General features: G+C 32.9%; 1 protein-coding gene and 1 long non-coding RNA gene across 2 annotated transcripts; one reads left to right on the top strand and one right to left on the bottom strand.

Annotated features, from left to right (window-relative positions):
* Positions 1–87: 87 nt before the first annotated feature.
* On the bottom strand, positions 88–5,240 carry LOC130461871 (uncharacterized). The gene is made up of 2 exons (XR_008921826.1): positions 3,697–5,240; positions 88–679 (listed from the first exon to the last, which is right to left on the bottom strand). It is a non-coding gene; the product is annotated as an uncharacterized lncRNA (long non-coding RNA).
* A 7,254-nt stretch (positions 5,241–12,494) lies between these two features.
* On the top strand, positions 12,495–13,506 carry LOC110775758 (transcription factor UPBEAT1). The gene has a single exon (XM_021980365.2). The coding sequence runs from the start codon at positions 12,685–12,687 to the stop codon at positions 13,063–13,065; it is 381 nt and encodes a 126-aa protein (XP_021836057.1). The 5' UTR covers positions 12,495–12,684; the 3' UTR covers positions 13,066–13,506.
* The last annotated feature ends 1,155 nt before the right edge of the window (positions 13,507–14,661 follow it).

Raw genomic sequence — 14,661 nt, 5'->3', positions numbered from 1 at the left:
TCCAACCTACAGAACTTGGGAAACAAGGAAAGAAACGACAGAAAAACCATGGCAAGCACAGGCAATTCTTTAAGGTGCATATGAATGTAGAGAAATTTGGGTAACTTTATTAATGAATTCGATTAAAAATATCATTGGAACATGTTGTAGCTAATTACATTGAACATTAATTATTTTGCTGAAAATTAAACTTTGATAATAAACAGAACATGGATATCACCACTTGGATGAATATGGAGTAAAAAATTCTCTAGTTTATTGGGAAAAAAATGCATAAGATTTCCAATTTGTAAGGTAAGTGTGCATAGAATCATAAAAGGCAGTAGCTTGATCAGGATGAACAAGTCTGTTTCCTTCTTCGGCTATCTTCACTTAAGCAGCATCCTCCTCCACCCGAGGGCTGTCAAATCGGGTCATCGGGCAATTACGGGTCGTGTATAATCGGATAATGTGGTTGTGTGGGGTTTGCTTATGCGGATTGAATGTGTGAATTATTATTTTTCCGAGTCGCTTTGATTTTTGTCAGAAATCAGTTGGACAGGGTCAGTTTTGGACATCCCTGTGCATCACCCCGTCAAGCCCAGGGGAGATCCTGATTTGCATTACCTTCCACTTAAGATGGCTTGCTTCAAACACCGGACACCGTTCTGTTCTCTTCACCTTATATTCACTTATTGGTCTAATAAGATAAGATGAAATAAGGGTCAATAAGTTCATATAAGATAAGTTCAGGGCCAGTAAGATAAGATAAAATAAGTTCAGGTCAATAAGACAAGATAAGGTAAATATTACGGCTGTGTTCTATTCACCTGATTTCTACTTATTTTTACTGAACTTATCTTATCTGAACTTATCTGAACTTATTAGAACTTATTAAAACTTATTTTAGTTATAAATTGTACTTGGCCAACCCTTATTTTTCCTGAACTTATCTTATCTGAACTTATCTGAACTTAACTGAACTTATCTGAACTTATTTTTCCTGAAATAAGTGGAAATAAGGTGAACAGAACAGGGCCGTAGTTCCAATATAATATAATACAATATAAGGGTCAATAAGTTCAGATAAGATGAGTTCAGAGTCAATAAGATAAGATAAAATAAGATAAGTTCAGGGCCAATGAGATAAGATAAGTGAAATTCAGGTGAAGAGAATACTACCTAAATGCTAGTATTATCTTTCTCATCTTTATCTTTTAACATCTGCAATTCTTGCTTCTGTATCCCTAATAGCTTTATAAGCCTCTGTCATTATGTAGTAAGGGAGGGACTAAGGGTTGTCACTAACATGAGTGTAAGCTATGCCCTTAAAAGAACATGACTTCACTAGGCCATTTCTAAATCTGACCCATTAGCCCTAGTCTTGATCATCATGAACCCAGCCCGCTGACCCGGCCCAAAAAATAGTGGATTTGGACAGAATTGTACGGTCCACCTTTGGGTCCGGCCCGGCCTGAATTCCTGTCATTAAATCTACCTAATGAGTTCATCACCCTGTCAGAAGGCTCCTTCACTTGGAAGCCCAAGAAGCCTCCTCTATAGGAAATGGATTCGACAAAGCAAAGTAAGGCAGGAGATGCATCAGAAATTCAGAATCAGAGGATTTACAGAGAGCTGAAAATTCAGTAAAAAACACATTTTTAGGGCCGTATGAAAACAAACTCACACCTTTCACTCTGAATTTCCTATCATCTGATGATTAAAAACCATATTAATGCACTGCAAATTATATGCACTTGTAAGAAATTGTGATTAAACTATTAATGCAAAAGCAAGAAATGCACTGCAAATTATATAGCACTTGTAAGAAACTGTGTTGATAAACCAAGGAGAAAGATACCTCTTATAACATTGAAGCATTATGAAATGCGACAGATCGAATTGTTTGAAACTTTATTATGTGTAAATCTGATAACTAAATGAGGTGATTCCATATCACTGCATGAAATGTTAGTGTATGTATTCTGAATTGGGGTGTTCTTGAAGCAAATTAGTGAGCAGATAATTTACCGAACAAGATACTTTTCAGAGGAAAAAAAACTAGTGTCATTCCTGCTAATTGTTATACAGCACACACCCTAACTAGTACTAGTATGAATCTTGCCATTGGCGGAGTTAAGCCACCTACCTTTCCCTTAAAATGGCTAGACTAAAGAGTTCCTGACCATTGGATCACTCATTCACATGGTCACACGCACCATAGCACAATCTTCATTTCTAAGTGAAACCAAGTCTGATAAGATAGTAACAAATACTTGACCACTCCTAATCTCAAATTGCTAAACATGCACAAGTGCCAAAAATAACACAAAATCTCTATTTGCTAAGCATGTATATCACAAAATCCATAATCTCAATTTGTTAAGCATGCACAATACACCCTCGGATCATACATTCACACCTCTAACTAAATGCAATCCCCATCCCCGAAAGCCAAGTAAATATACGGAGTAGCACATTATCAAGCTCGGTCTCAACATAGACCATGACTCTCAATAGTACCAAAGCAACGAACCAATATTTAAGACCATGGTTGTGGCAACATTTTCAAAAATTTCCAACATTTCAAGCTGTCAAACATGCATAACATGAAATCCATAATACAAGGAAGAAACCACATGGAGAATGAACCATTCAATAAAACATGGACACAAATATACACAGGAGAAGTTGTTTCCAATTGAACTATACAACATATTGGTCCCTGTTCTGTTCACCTTATTTCCACTTATTTCAGTAAAGTTAAGTTCAGAAAAGATAAGTTCAGAAAAAATAAGTGAAAATCAACATTTACATGATCAAGCTCAAATGCTCAATCCTAATTTAAATACAAGAAATTCTTCGACATATATCAAGCTCAATCTCAACTTAAATCCTATTAAAACATACTAATAGTCATAACACTCAATAGTAGGTTTTAGTGTCCAAGAAAATCAAGAGATTTATTCAATTTCATAAGCTCATAACCTGTAAACTTCATGAAAGAACAAACAAACAAATCAGACAATTTCATTTAGATGTTCATATTCGAAGTTAGCAATTGATTAAATGCAAACATGGAGCTCACTTTATATAGCAAATAATCTAGTCCCAATCAAGATTCACACTCAAAATCAACAAAAGATTCCACCATTTTCCTAAACAAAGAACAAACAGAATACATAATAACAAAGAACAAAGAACAAAGAACAGATTTAGTCCTAACACTCAATAGTAGGTTTTCATGTCCAAGAAAATCGGAGATTTATTCAATTCAATAAGCTCATAATCTGTAAACTTCATGAAAGAACAAACAAACAAATCAGATAATTTCATTTACATGTTCATATTCAAAATTAGCAATTGATCGAATGCAAACATGAAGCTTAACTTTATTTAATAAATAATAGTCCCAATAAAAAATCACACTCATAATCAACAAAAGATTCCACCTTTTTCCTGAACAAACAATAAGCAGAATACATAATAACAAAGAACAGATTTAGTCCAAGAAATTCAAATTCAAAGATCCAATTTTAAAACCAAATTAAATCTGGGAAAATTAAGATTGAGATTAAAAGAAAGAGGAGACAAATTGCGAGTTTGTGCGTGAATCTAACAAAGAACCTTCAACAGATCTTTCTCTAATATGAATGAAACATTAACGAATTCATCAAAAAGAGAGGATTCAGAAGAGTGTTAGATTCACGAACAGACCTGGAATATGACTCCTCTGTTTCGTCGACCATGGATTTGGGAGGAGAGAGAAAATACTAAAAGAGGGTGTTTTTGCGGCACTGCGATTTGCGAAAAATGAACCCTATTTTGGGCCCCCTGTTTATAACTGCCAAATCTCGGAAGTTTTTACCATGCTAACTTTTGGCAAAAAAAAATCACCAACCCCCAAAGTAAGGTTGGTAAAAAAAAAAAAAAATTAACCTCACCCTCTTTTTTTTCTTTTAATTTCAAATGAAATATTTCCTACTCGTATTACAAAAATGAAAATGAGGGGAAATATGCATGTCCAATTGTAAATGGGCAAAAAAATGCATATTTTTTGTTTCATCTGATTTTAATTTATGGATTTATCTAAAAAAATTTGCTGAAATTAATTTAGGTGTTATTTGGTTCAACTATATTTGACTTAATTTAATCTGAATTGATTTTTATTGAAATAAGATAAATTAAGTTGAAATGAACAGACCCTTGTTTATATATGTAGTACAACGTATTAAATTGTTTGAAAGCTTAATTTTGTTGAAGTGATCTGAACTTATTTTTGATTAAATGAGTCAAAGTACGTTGAAATAAGTTGAAACGAACAAACACTGCTATTACTGGGATGTGTGAACTATAAAGTACTTGTACTTCGTACATCATGATGTATGTGCATTCGTTTTATTTTCCGGTAGATATCTTCTTATCAAATTTTATCTTTACCGAAATTAGTTTAAATTGTATTCTACGCATACGTGTCCTAGCTTAACTTTTATAAAATATAATTGTGTGCTTGAATATGGGTGAGGATGCAACATGTACCAATTATCGTGCCCATCATAATTTTTTGGCTAAATTTATTATTTTCATGAATCTCATCTTAATAATGTGAAGAAATTAGTGTCGTCATTATGACCCATACTTTCTTCATATTCTTAATATGAGATTTATAAAAATAATCATTTAGCCAAAAAATTAAAATTCATATTAAAAAAAAAAGGCTTATATACCTAGCTTGCATTATAATTTTCTTCCAACTCACAACTACAAATTCACAGCCACAAACTAATACGTACCCATTATCTACTTGGGAGATGAGCACATTTTGTAACTTTAATTTGTAACCTAAAATAATTGGTGACACCATATTTTTGTTGGAGAGCATTAGCAATTTGCTGCATAAGATTTTCATTAAATAAAGTCTAAAATTTATTTAAAGGCAAATTGCAATTCTTTGGATAAGATATTTACCCTTATTAATTAGATGATAATATGAGATCTATATAATATCACATGAAAATAGATCGATTAGCTCTAATTAATTAGCAATAACATAACCCTAGCATGCTCAAAAATGCTAATTAGCACAAATCATTAGTATCATGTGACCACCTCATTAACACATGCCACGTACGTCTCCTAGCTAGCATCACCACTCCCCTTTTGTTACATAAAGTACTTTGCATAATAATGCTTAAGGTGAGATCTTAAATTCTCTAATCTTAAACATGATTTTTAAAATTAGTACAATTAATTATGAAGTGTAAACTAACCAATTGAGGTTGGCATGAGTGGTTAAGGTTTTCTTGCTCCTTAACCAAGGTCTCAGATTCGAGCCTGTGAATGGAAAAAATCTCAACTGGGAGAGATGTTGCCCATCGAGGTACCCATGCAAACTCCCGCAGGAGATTAGTCCACTCGCTGAAGGCGGTGGGAACTCCTCGTTGTAGAGCCAACAAAATTATGAAGTGTAAACTATATTAGACTATTAGTACTATGTATATCTTTGATACAATGGAGCGAGTAATATAGAACAGATCGACAAATAACAGGTTTCGACAACATTAACCACATATACTACGTACATATGGAGTGCATAATTTCAACCCTTTTAATTGTCTTATATTAAATTTCGAGGCGAGTAATATAGAACGGACCGACAAATGACATGTTTGGCTTGATTAGTCATGCATTTTGCATAGATGAAGAGCATGTTTGAAATAGGAAGAAAAGATGATCAAAGGAAAAAAGAACATGGGGTGACAAGTTGTTGTAATAGAAGAATCACATGAAGAACATGGGTTTCCAACCATATACATAAGATTTTGATGATTCTCCATTAGTATTAATTGGCATGTCCACATCAAAAGAATTTAATCATAGAAATCTTTCAAGAAACTTCATCGAAATCCTCCCTTTTTCAATTTTGCAACGAACCAACATTAGTGAAAGCATGCTATTGGTGTTGGAGTATTATCTTAATTTGTCCCATAAACGGCTACCATTTTTAAACATAAAAAACTATTTACTTTTTTTGCCGCATAATTTGTGGAGCCCCCCTTTGTTCATTCTATGTTTCATTCTTTATTCGGATTTTTCATGAAATACCCCTCAATTTTCACGAAATTCACCAAATGCCCCTCAACTTTCAGAAATTCACCAAATGCCCCTCACCTTTAATATAATACCCAAACTACCCTTACTAATGACGCGCCGTTAGTCCGCCGTTAGTCTGCCGTTAGCCTACTTTTCTAATTCACCAAATGCCCCTACACTGTAACTTATTTCACCAAATACCCCTATTTTAAAATATAATTCACCAAATGCCCAAATGTAAAAATTACCTTTTTAAAGCCCAACGGCTAGTTTTTTGGGATTGAAAAATAGCCGTAGCTTATTGTTTTAGTATAAATAACCCTGTTCTGAGTGTTTATTTAGTCACCAAATTGTTTTGTTGTAGTTTCATCTCATTTTGTGTCATGAGTTATCATTCAAAATCATCATCCACACATAAAGAGTCCACATATGTTAGAGTCCCAAATAAAATCTGTTATCGTGGGAGGAAATGTGTCATTCGTAGCTCCGATACAACACTCATTCCACAAAGGGTATACTACAAGTGTGATCCAAGCAACAATGGCGAATATGCTTAAATATGATGTTTTTGATCAATACTACATATTGTTTCAGTATATCTGTCACTATATGAAGTTATTTTTGAATGGTGAATATGATCATTATGATGTTTTTGAATGGTGAATATGCTTAATCTAGTTTGATAAATGATGTTTTTTTGTGTGTTGAATATGCTTAATCTGTTGCTGATATTTTTAGTACACTTTATTTCTGACACATCTGAAAATATTAGCAGCAGAAATGCTAGATTGATTACAATTTCATGAGGAAGCAATTTAGTTCCCAAATATGGAGTAATTAACAAGAGAAATACGCAACAAAGCAACACAAGTAAGCATCACGAGTAGCTGCTTCAATTAGTTGTAAAGACAACATAGTAGCACCCCAACTTCCTAGAGGTGCTGCAGGACCTTTAAGCACGTACAAAAACAATTCTTTACCCGGTGTAAATAGATTCGTCAAATATTGCAATCCAAATATGTTGAACTTTTCATTGGTCTGTTTTTTATCCTGTTTAACAGTTACAACCAATTCACGCAAATCAAAAGCATTCCTGCATTGAATCCCATAATCTCTGTTCAACGCTTTAAGACAGTTGTTCATTTTAACAGCAACAAAGGTAAGCTCTTGTCTTTGGAAGAACTAAGCCAGTGAACAAATAGGTTTATTAATCCGCAACAACTGGATAATCAAGCAATTGTCGAAGAAAAACAGCTTCACTATGGCAACTTTTTCAGCAAGTTGGTGTTTGGTGTCATCTTGACAGTAGTGTCTTTCGATGTCTAGTCCTATTATGGACATGTGGTTGTCGCTAGAGCTACGAATTTTTGACATCAACTTCCCCAAACTATGATTAAGCTCAGTTATGGTGTAAACTAATGTTGTATTCGCATCTAATAATAAAAAGACTCTCACTTGTCTTTAAAAAAATGGAGAGAGAGAACCCAACCCCAACCAAACCCCAACCCCAACCAATGGACAATTGTTAGCCGGAGAAATCACAGAAACACCACCAATAAATTAGCACGGAGAACCTGCTTCATCAATTTCCTCCCCCATAACACCAGCCGACAAGGACTGTTCCTTCTTTTCGGCCGACATACACATGCCCAAAAACTAGCCGTTGGGCTTTAAAAATGTAATTTTTACATTTGGGCATTTGGTGAATTATATTTTAAAATAGGGGTATTTGGTGAAATAAGTTACATTGTAGGGGCATTTGGTGAATTAGAAAAGTAGGCTAACGGCGGACTAACGGCGTGTTATTAGTAAGGGTAGTTTGGGTATTATATTAAAGGTGAGGGGCATTTGGTGAATTTCTGAAAGTTGAGGGGCATTTGGTGAATTTCGTGAAAATTAAGGGGTATTTCATGAAAAATCCGTTCTTTATTCTAAGCTTGTTGTCTTGACTCTTGTGTTTGTCTAACTATATATAATTTTAATAAAATTGTTGTGTGTTATTGTAATCCTTTAATTTGCTTAGTTATCACTTAATCCCTTTTAATTTATCACCTTATAGGATTTCATTATAATGACTATTGACTAGCTAGTTAAAAAACTGTCTCAATGGTCATGACTCGATCATCATATGTCTAAATGCCTATTCATGTTATCCCTAGTGCGGAGTAAAGTTTAAACTGTCTACGACCAAATTGTAAAGATTAAGGGTACGTTCTATTCACCTGATTTTTACTTATTTTTCCTGAACTTATCTGAACTTAACTGAACTTATCTGAACTTATCAAAACATATTTTAGTTATACATTATACTTGGTCAACTCTTATTTTTCATGACTTAATTAAACTTATCGAACTTATTTTTCTTGAAATAAGTGGAAATAAGATGAACAGAATATAGCCTAAGTTGAATTTAACTGTATGCATCCTTCTTAAACCATGCCTTATTCACGAATAGACCTGGTTATCGTGCGGGGCGGGTCAGGGTCGGTGCGGGTCAAAAGAGGGTCGATCGGGTATTGAAAGGGTCATTTTTAGCGGGTCGATAATGGGCGGGTCAAAAGCGGGTCGCGGGTCAATAGCGGGTCATTAGTGGGCGGGTCAATAAACGAGCAATGAAAAATGAAAAACAAAAGAGCCAATGTGCAAGTACAAGTAAATACGAAGCTATACACGTAATTTTTTGTATCATTACTATTTTAATTTTCAAAATAATTGTAGTATAAGTTTGACCCTATAATGACTCTGTCCAATAAAGGCCCTGTCCAATAAGAGCCCTGCCCAATAAAAGCCCTATTAACTTGACCCTAACCCTATATCCATTGGACTACCCTGTCCATTAACCAGGTCTATTCACGAACAATGTTAAATTTAAAGAAAATGTGGGATGCTTTGGACAATCCAAAAAGGAGGACAATAGTTTAATTTACTCAATTAGCTTGCAAATTAAAATGAATTACATCCAAAATCAATTGATAATAAGTAGAAGGAGTATCTCCTCAAACTTTAAAATTAGTTGTTATCCCATATCAGGGTCGGGTCTTAGTTATGCTAGGGGTGGGTCCGCCCCCGTCGGAAAATTTTGTAGTGTATTTTTAGTTACGGTCCACCGTGAAATTTGTGTACAATTGTATAATTTCATAGTATGTTGCTTAATTTTTTTTCAACCAGCCTCCCTCGTAAAACTGTTCAAAATTCGCCACTGTTCCATCTCATCTCTTCTCCTATACGGGACAACATGTGCATTTTCCTCAAAAGGTCGGTCTCAACAAACAAAGTTTTTTTTTTTTTTTTTTGACATTGGATAAAGTTAATACTCTAGTTCTTTACATATTTCTTTGCATATGCCAGACTATGTGACATCTCCTACATTTCGGGTTGATAAAAAAATAAATAATAAAAACATTATCATATAATTTAATGAAGATCGATTTATTTGAATAATTGGGGTGGATATAGTTTATACATAGAAAGCATTAATAAGAACGGCAAATGAAAACAATATATGTATGAATAAAATGTAAGGGTATGTACCTTAAAATTAGAGGCATCCATGTGCATAGCCGTCATCCTATATATATGTCTATCGTGTTTAAGTTTATAGCTTCCTAATTAGTAAAATAGTAAATAATATGAAATTAGTAATATGATTATATGATTATCTTATATTACCAATTAAGTTCAAATATACCAACCTTGGAACGGTAGGCAGGGTACATTACACTTTACTAGCTACCCACTTTCTTCCTAATTCGTCAATACTAATTAAATTAATCCGATTATCGAATAATCTACGTGTTAACCTTATAGCCGTTTGTGTTTTTAATAACCTAAGAGTAGTACGTGTTTGTATAATATGGACCTTATATACAAATTAGTTTTACAAATAGCTGTAAAGTTTCTAAGTGTTAGATAATATGTAGCAAAATAATTATCGTGCGCCTCTACCGTTTAGAAAGACCGGCCTTATGTCTATTTAAATCATAATATTGCATTAATCTGTTACACAATTATATATTGAGTATATATATACTCGATATACTCAATCTTTGTATGTATGAATATATGTATGAATATATGATTGATGTGCGAGTGCATTGATCATCTATGGACCGACCTAACATCACAAAGACCCTGTTTAATAACTAGCGGTTAGCTGTTAGTTTAACTTTGTATTCAATGTAGTTTTCCTTAATCTTTGTTTGTGGCTTAGAAAAGATCGATTGAGATCAGTTTTTCTCGCTATGCGGATATATAGATGTTTTATCTGAAGTTTGTAGAGGCGCGCAAGACTTATAAGCTAGCTAGGTTTATGGGAGTATGATTGGGAATTTGGGACTGTTAGAATAATGCCTTGAATCGGTCTATTTTCTGGGGCTTTCTGCATCTGTCTAGAGAATACTATATAAACTCTCTAAGTTATAAACTAGTTGTATTCTGTAATCTGTACTCCTCAAGATTAATAAAACTTTCCTCCCATCTGCATGTGGACTAGCTAATACGTTGTTAGTGAACCACGTTAAATCTCTGCGTTCTTTATTTACTCTTTTTTTAATCTTTCTTTTGCATCCGTTATAACAACAGGGACTATAATGTATGTTCATGGGTTTTCTATTTTGCATGCCTAGGTATATATATAAATATATAATAGTAATTAGTAAGTGGATGATAAATTGGTACATGTGAATGCATGTTCTTTAATTGGATAGTATAGGTTAAATGAATCTCATCTTTCATGCATGAGACTTGAAGCAACAGGTTCTTTGTTTTGAGAATAAAGATTGATTTGCAAGTAACCTCCTTTCTACTACTACGATACTACAAGCTAGCGGCGCCGCTCAACAAAACTCCGATTACACAATCCACTTATGCCAAATATTTCACGTATTATTAGCCTCAATTTAAGATTTAGATTCTCCATTCTATATTCTTTATTCAATTACTAGTTTTAAGCTTTTAAAAATATTATTATTAGAGTATTCTCTTTATCTACAATTCTACATGCATGTGAGTAGTAGTAGTAGTAAGGGTTCTATTAGGTCGCGTTCTATTCGTTGGAAGAAACCTAAACTTATCTGAACTTATTGAAACTGATTAACCTGATCAAATTTGATTAGAACTTATTGAACTCTATCAGACCTAATTTCAAGAGAATAAACTTGAGTGAGTCAACTTAAAAAACATGATCAAAACTTATTGACTTGATAGGACCTGATTGCAACATATATATATATGAACTTATTGGACTTAAAATTCTATTTATATTAAGGTGAAGAGAACATCCCCTTATTGTTGATGTTGGTTGTTGATGTCAGCTAGCTTAGTTAGTTATAATCCGTCTACAAACTATACATTATTTGTCCTTCAAATTTTATTAATTATTAAAATTTGATGTACAAAAAAGCAAATGGCTAATGGTACTCAAGGAAGGGTGTTTTAAGTAAAGAAATTATTATATAAATGTGAAACAATATTTGGTGTACGTATGCGTGGAATGCTTTGAACCAGACAGAAGAAAGACATGAATAATTAGGCATGGATTTTGTAACGAATTAGCACCAAAAATTTATAAAATTATACCAAAGTACAACAGATTCATGATCGAATACTTTTGTCAGAATATCATCTTTCACCAAATCCCTCTTATCCAAAAATTAAATATAAACCCAATTATATTTATGACGTACGCTTATTTAATTTTAATAAAAAAATTAATCTATGACAATTTTAAAAAATGTTTAAAGAGGTTTCCTGTATGGAAACATGCAGAGAATTGGTACAATATTTTTATGTGAGTAATTTTATAAAGTAGGCTTGCCTAATTATATGCCATAGCCATAACTTGTTGAGCTGGAAAACGGGCCAAAATCATCATACTAATTATAGAAGTAGTAATATTAATTATTATCATTTTTGGAAGAATTTAATTTCCTAAAAAGGAAAATGCAATGAATTTGGAGGTGGGAAAAGGAATAATACAGGGTGTTTTGATGGGATTAGAGGTTGCTAATAGCTAAATGAGATTAGGATTTGGGGGAGGCGTGGTGCATGGCTTAAGTATGGTGATGGTGTTGCTCAATTCATATCATGTGGTTGCATGTGCTTTAGAGTAGGAGAACATGCCCAAAAGCAACACTTTTAAAAATAAATCAAAATTCAAAACACATAAACACCAGCTTATGCATAATACAACCGGTTGTTTCTAATAAAATCGCATTATATTAACCATAAATGTTTTATTGTAAAGCTTGTAATTGAGTTAAAACATTACAAATATATACACATGGCATATTTTGATTGATTTATCCTGTAGTTTTGGAGAATTACCCATGAAAAAATTCATTTTGGTGGGTCCTAGCTTCTTTCTTCTTTTTTTTCCCTTAATTAAGTTAATTAAATTATATAATCCCATGTTTATCCTTAATTGCCAAATGCCAAACAACTCATCTCTCCTCAAATTCATGACTTATAAAAAGGGGTCTTTGTTGCTCTCATTGTAATTAGCTAGCTTGCTCTCAAAAAAAAAATCTATACATTATTTTTTTCTTCTCAATTCTTATTCTTTTTATTACACAAGATTTTCTTTAATTAAACCTACATATATTTCAAGCTAGCATGGTTTTCTTTGATTCTCTTAACTTGAAAACCATGGTTGTAGATAACAAGGAAAAGTTTACTACTCCCACTAGAAGAAGCAATCCATCAAATGATAATGAAAGGATAGAAGAAGTTGTACAAAGGCAAAGAAGAAGGAAAACAAGAAAGGTGTTGATGAAGAGGAGGAGATCAATCTTTCGACGACGGGATGAAAATGGGATCGAGAAAAAGGTTCAAACCCTACAAAGGCTGGTTCCGACCAGGGTCGGGTCGGATAATAATCAAGGGTTGGATGGGTTATTCACTGATACAGCTTCCTACATTATTTCCTTGCAAATGAGGGTTAGGGTCATGCAAATTATGGTTGATGTTATGGAAAATTCTCAAAATCTTGAGTAAAAAAAAATATCATTCTTTTTTTTTGCTTGTAAAGTGATACATTATTCTTTACAATCTGTTTTATTTCTTCTTTTTTCTTCCTTTTAATTTCTCTTGTTTCTTAATTATCCTAAAGGTCGTCTATAATTACTCGGTAAAATTCACGCATTCGCGTAAAAACCAGATCCTTATGAACAATATGATATAGAATCTGGCGTAGGAGCCTAGTATATGTTCATTATATTATGTGTTGATGAACAGGAGGTCTTAATTAGGTACATTTGTTAGGAGGTTATAGGTAATGATCTATTTCGGAATTTTTCGATTTTTGATTTTTTTTTTTTTATATATATATATCTTGTGTGAAATGTGACATTAGGGATACTTCATGTATGAGATTATGATTCATATTATTTATTATTGATTGGAATATATTGTTTTAATTATTTTAACTAATTTGAGATCAATGAGATTATGAGATGTATGTATTAGCCTCTAAATTAGATGCATGTACTTAATCATGTCAAGGAGACAAGGTCACAATCACAAATAAATGTTGTTTAGAAAAAAGGGTTTCAAATTTTCAAACTACAAAATACTCCGTAATATTACACAACAATAATAACATGGTACACGTAACAGGCGGCTAGCTAGCAATAATGAATAGTCCTACAAAAATATATAGGATGTTGAGATAAAAGAAAACAAGTTTACATAACTTAGACCTCTAACTTAGCCATATTCGGCAACCACTTCTCAACAACCATGATCAATAAGTCGACAACCGATTCTCAACTAGATAGATTATAGAGTATTGACTAGCTACTTACTATCACAATTCACAACCAACTCTTCTACCATACTACTAGTACTAGCTAAGCTAGCACTTAGTTAAAATTCATGAGATCGACATGAATCCCTCGTACTGGTACCTTGTGCAAGGTACAACATGTTGTACATAAGAAATTGACCATGAATTTAGCTATATACAAATACTAATGTGTATCATACCAAGAAGAGTTTGCAAGATGTTGTACATAGGAGATCGACCATGAATCTAGCTATACATAAATATTAAATACTAATGCATAACGTACCAATACCAAGAAGAGTTTGCGAGATCACAAATTCTTATTTACATGGGGTGTACGATAAATATTGTACACCGAAGTTAAAGTTAACGTAAAATGCTTAAAAGTCACCCTTGTATATGTAAAATTTATCTATTTTTTAGTAATAAAAAAAAAATTCATTTTAATAAAAATTATTTCTTCAAAAACACCAATAATGTATCAAATTTATCATTTAGCCCTTTAAAATATTTATCTATCAACTTTTTGTTAATAATATAAAAGTTAGAGAAAATTGGGTAAAAATTAGAGAAAACTGGGTAAAAGTTATATTGGTGTACAATAAATTTATTGTACACCTTATGCATACAAGACCTTTTGATATCGATATGATATAATATAGGTATGCATGCATGGAAGATTGGAAGTTGCACAATTGAGATTACGGAATAAAATGAAGTAATGCATACACGTATAGGTTCATCTAGGGCAATCGGTCACAAGAAGAGGATATCTTAAATTAAACATCCCTCGATCAGGACTCAAC

This window comes from Spinacia oleracea, chromosome 5 (assembly GCF_020520425.1).
Source record: "Spinacia oleracea cultivar Varoflay chromosome 5, BTI_SOV_V1, whole genome shotgun sequence".
In the NCBI taxonomy this organism is placed as follows: domain Eukaryota; kingdom Viridiplantae; phylum Streptophyta; class Magnoliopsida; order Caryophyllales; family Amaranthaceae; genus Spinacia; species Spinacia oleracea.
The sequence above is the reverse complement of the archived record's forward strand: the minus strand, read 5'-3'. Positions and strand labels throughout refer to the sequence as shown.